Raw genomic sequence first — 4,322 nt, forward strand, 5'->3', positions numbered from 1 at the left:
CACAGGCCAGTGAACACCAGCACCCAGATTGAAGCCCAGGCTGTCTGACCCCAAAAGCCAGTTTCTCCCACATACCCTACACCCTCTTACCACCACCCAGAGCCACCCTTGTCCCCTCCCTGTGATTGGCAGGGTGATCTAAGAGTCCCTCAAGAACTGCCCCGTTGAAGATGGATGTGAATTCTCAATTCTGCCTCCCCACCCACCGTGGGCAGAGTGCTGTGCGGGTTGCAACTTGGGTTGCACAACTTCCCCTGGCTGGGGCAGTGGGAATAAATCCTCCCTGTCCTGGTTTCAGGCAGATGAAGGGAGCTATGAAGGGAGCTTGTGTCTGCAAAGCGCTGGCAGCCAGCCAGGCAGCCCCACCCAGAGCGTGACTGGGCCTGGCAGGGCCACACTTGAAAGCATCCATGACCACACCGGACAGCTCCCTCTAGGGTGGGACACCTGGGCTCCAGTCTGGGCCAAGGCGGGCAGGCAGGCGTGGACGAGAGCCCTCCAGGCTCCTGACCTCACCCCGACTTTATAGAGCTGGGGAAAGGTGGGGCTGGGAGTGCCAGGGAGTGAAGGCCTAGGGCTTCCTGAAGCTGAGACCCTTGGGGGACGCCCAGTAGCTCCCAACTCAGACCCACTAGCTCATGACATGATCCAGCAAGGGAGGTGGAGCAGAGGGCATGGGTCCTGTCTGCCTCCCACCCTTGGCCCACGAGAGCCCCAGGAGCTCAGAGGCCTTTTCAGAGGTGACCTCAGATTCATGCCCAGCCTCAGCTCTTTTCTGATGGGGAGCAGGTGGGTAAGGAAGAAGAGCATCCAGGAGCTTTCTCTCTTGAAGAGGAAACTGAGGCTCAGAGAGGGCATGAGACTTGGTGCTACCCCCAACTCATCAAGGCGAGTGGCTCAGAGTCTGGCTTCCAGCCCCTCAGGTGTCCTGGGTAGCAAAAGGCCCCCTACAGAACTGGCAGGAGGTCATCCTCAGCCCAGCCCCGGGAGAGGGGCAGCAAGCAAGAAAGAGAGAAACGGCGGGGGGACTCCAAGATGGGAGCCCTCAACAGCAAGAGCCCTGGGCACTAGAGAGGTAAGAGGCTACTCTGCTAGTGTCCCAGTGGAGACAGTGGGCAAGTCACTTAATCTCTTTGAACCTCAGTTTCCTCATCTAAAAAGGAAAGATCATAGGACATAAGTGGGGAGAAATAAGGCTGGACCAGGGTGGTGCATGTGAAGGCAAGAGAGAGGGACCGTCAGGATTACGGCAGGAGCCTGCGGCAGAGCCCTCTCCCAGAGTTGGGAGATGGGGGCCTGGATCCATAAGTGGTCAGAGAGAGAGGAGGTGAGGTCAAGGGGCAGGCCTCAGGCTCCAGGCAGTGTGAGTGGACTGCGCAGCCTGGAGCCCCCTTGCCCTTTGTGCCATGGGAATCATCAACAAAAAAGGGGCTTTGAGATCATAATCTGCAAAAAGGGAAATTGAGGCCTAGAGAAAGGAGGGGCCTTGCTCCGAATCACAAGTAAGTCCATGGCAAAGCCCAGACTACAGTCAAGGTTGTGGCCCTTCAGGTTCCCTGTGCAGGGCTCCTCAAGGAAGGACAGATATGATGGGGAGACTTCACAATAACCTCCTCCTGACCCCCTCTCAGCACTGGGCCTTGGGGTATCTTACCTGGGCCAGCCCCCCTAGGGGGAACAGAGAAAATGGCCAAACCCACACAAGCACTGCCTTTGCAATAGGGGTACATGCACACTCTCCTTCCTCGTCCCTCTATTCAGTTTCAGGTGGACAAAAATAACAATAACTAATCATTATCATGTACCAGGCCCTGGACTGAAGTCTTTACTTGCATTAAGTTGCTGAATCCTCACACCAACCCAATGATGTAAGCATTATTATTATCATCGTCTCCATTTTCCAGATGGAGAAACTAAGGCACCCAGAGTCTAACTCACACAAGTTCCTCCAATTAGTGGCAGAATCAGGATGTGACCTCAGGCAGTCTGGCCTCAGAGCTCACACTCTGAAAACCCCACCAGCCTGCTTCTTAAGACATTCTTTCACAGACACTCGGTGGTTCAAATCCTGGATCTGCCACTTCCTAGTTGTGTGTCCTGGGACAGGCGGCCCAACCTCTCTCAGCTTTGCCCCCTTGGACAAAAGGATAGGACTGCCCACAGTCGGCGGCCCAGCACTTTAGCGCCCAGGCCTGCGAGTGTCCGGCAGTGAGCACTGCACCAGCATCGGTGCTCCAGTCATCTGTTTTCTTGAACAAGAGAAGGTTCCAGATGTGGGCCGGGCCTTCCTCGTCCCGCCCCCACCCCGGTATGCAGAGGGAGGGATGCGGGGGAGGAGCTGCCCCTAGTCCGTCATTGCCTTTAATAGAGACCTGAAACACCGCCTGCTAAAAATACCCGTCTGGAGGCCTATAAAAGCGCTGCGGGGCCGGGCCCAGCACTTCTCCGAGCCGCAGCCAGACGCGCAGAGCCGAGCAAGAATGACCGAGCGCCGCGTGCCCTTCTCGCTCCTGCGGAGCCCCAGCTGGGACCCTTTCCGCGACTGGTACCCGGCCCACAGCCGCCTCTTCGACCAGGCCTTCGGGCTGCCCCGGCTGCCCGAGGAGTGGTCGCAATGGTTCAGCCACGGCGGCTGGCCGGGCTACGTGCGCCCGCTGCCCGGGGCGGCGATCGAGGGCCCCGGCGCGGTGGCCGTGCCCGCCTACAGCCGCGCGCTCAGCCGGCAGCTGAGCAGCGGCGTCTCCGAGATCCGGCAGACCGCCGACCGCTGGCGCGTGTCCCTGGACGTCAACCACTTCGCCCCCGAGGAGCTGACCGTCAAGACCAAGGACGGCGTGGTGGAGATCACCGGTGAGCCCCCCGCCCCGCGGCGACGAAGCTGGCGGCGCGGGGGTTGGACCGTGAGCCAGAGGCCTGGGCAGTGAAAAATTAGCCAAGGACCGAAGGCCAGAGCCCTCGGCTGGGCCTGGCCTCCCCGCCCTGCCCCCTAGCCCGTGCCCCCTGCTCTAGAATGGGGCCTGCGGGGACCTCCTAAGGGCCTTTCGGCCGTAAAAACGCGCTATTAAGGGAAGAAACGCTCCCTTCCAAGGAGACACCCCCACCCCTCCCCCACACCCACCCCCAATGACCAGGTCTCGCAGCGCCCACCCGCGCCTCCCCCCCCCCTCCGCGGTCAGTGTGAAGAGGACGTTGTCGGCTCTGTCCCTGCCCCTAGCTCTGGTCTGCGGAAGGGGCGTGTGCACGAGCCTGGCGCCACGCCCCCACCCCCCCCAAACCCTGAACTGAGCTTTCCAGAAGCTTCTTAGGGCCCGGGACAGTCCGGGGCCCCCAAATTCCGTAGTCATTTTTCCTCCTCCATGAATCCTGGGGGCCATGAATCCCGGCCACCCGGTGGGGCAGGTGGGGCAGGTTTGGACGGGGGCAGGCCTTTGAGGTGGCCTCTCCCCCCAACCTTTGACCTCACTCTCCCCCCAGGCAAGCACGAGGAGAGGCAGGACGAGCATGGCTACATCTCCAGGTGCTTCACTCGAAAATACACGTAAGTCCTGGTGCCAGATTGTGGGGGAGTGGGGAGGGTGCAGTGACAGACTGGTGTGTAACTCTCGGCTTCTCTCTCTGCATGTCCAGGCTGCCCCCAGGTGTGGACCCTACCCTGGTCTCCTCCTCCCTGTCCCCTGAGGGCACTCTCACCGTGGAGGCCCCGATTCCCAAGTCAGCCACCCAGTCGGCGGAGATCACCATCCCTGTCACCTTCGAGGCACGTGCCCAGCTGGGGGGCCCAGAAGCTGGGAAGTCGGAGCAGCCTGGAGCCAAGTAAAGGCCTTAGCCCTGCTGCCTACCCCCCAGTAGCCACCACTGACCATCCCCACCTGCCAATCTGTATACTCTTTTGATACATTCACCTTCTGTTTTTCTCAAATAAAGTTCAAGTCCCTGCCTGCTACTGCCTCAGACCCTGGTGTTTGTGGAGGCCTAGGGGTCAGTGCCATCTGCTGGCTCACACATTCATCATATTTGCTGAGGGCCTGCTGTGTGCCAAGCCCCATGCTGGGCCCTGTGGGTACAGTGGTGTCCATCACAGGGGCAGGTGTGGGAGCGGGGAAACCAGGAGAGGCACCTGGCCCAGGCTTGGGCCCTCAGGGACACCTAGGCTAGGGTCAGGTGAAGGGGGACGGAGCAGGGCTGAGGGAGGGGAGCTTCCTGGGAGCTCAGAGTCCCTTCCTGACTTCATTATTCTTCCAGATTTGAGCAGGACCCTGTAGACGGTATAGGAGGTGTGGCAACTCCAGGTGACTTTCTGAGGGGAGGTTGGCCTAGTCGAA

General features: G+C 60.0%; 1 protein-coding gene across 1 annotated transcript; it reads left to right on the forward strand.

Moving 5' to 3' along the window:
• The first annotated feature begins 2,421 nt into the window (after nt 1-2,421).
• Nucleotides 2,422-3,941, forward strand: HSPB1 (heat shock protein family B (small) member 1). Its single transcript, XM_058569029.1, has 3 exons — nt 2,422-2,850; nt 3,475-3,538; nt 3,628-3,941. Exons 1-3 carry the CDS (start codon nt 2,481-2,483, stop codon nt 3,815-3,817), a joined length of 624 nt encoding a protein of 207 aa, XP_058425012.1. The 5' UTR covers nt 2,422-2,480; the 3' UTR covers nt 3,818-3,941.
• Nucleotides 3,942-4,322: the final 381 nt, after the last annotated feature.

The sequence above is a fragment of the Diceros bicornis genome, chromosome 26 (assembly GCF_020826845.1).
Source record: "Diceros bicornis minor isolate mBicDic1 chromosome 26, mDicBic1.mat.cur, whole genome shotgun sequence".
Classification (NCBI taxonomy): domain Eukaryota; kingdom Metazoa; phylum Chordata; class Mammalia; order Perissodactyla; family Rhinocerotidae; genus Diceros; species Diceros bicornis.

Coding starts and splice junctions, on each gene's coding strand:
- HSPB1 (XM_058569029.1), top strand. CDS start 2,481: ATGACCGAGCGCCGCGTGCCCTTCTCGCTCCTGCGGAGCCCCAGCTGG. Junction 2,851..3,474: donor CGGCGTGGTGGAGATCACCG/GTGAGCCCCCCG, acceptor CTCTCCCCCCAG/GCAAGCACGAGGAGAGGCAG. Junction 3,539..3,627: donor TGCTTCACTCGAAAATACAC/GTAAGTCCTGGT, acceptor CTGCATGTCCAG/GCTGCCCCCAGGTGTGGACC.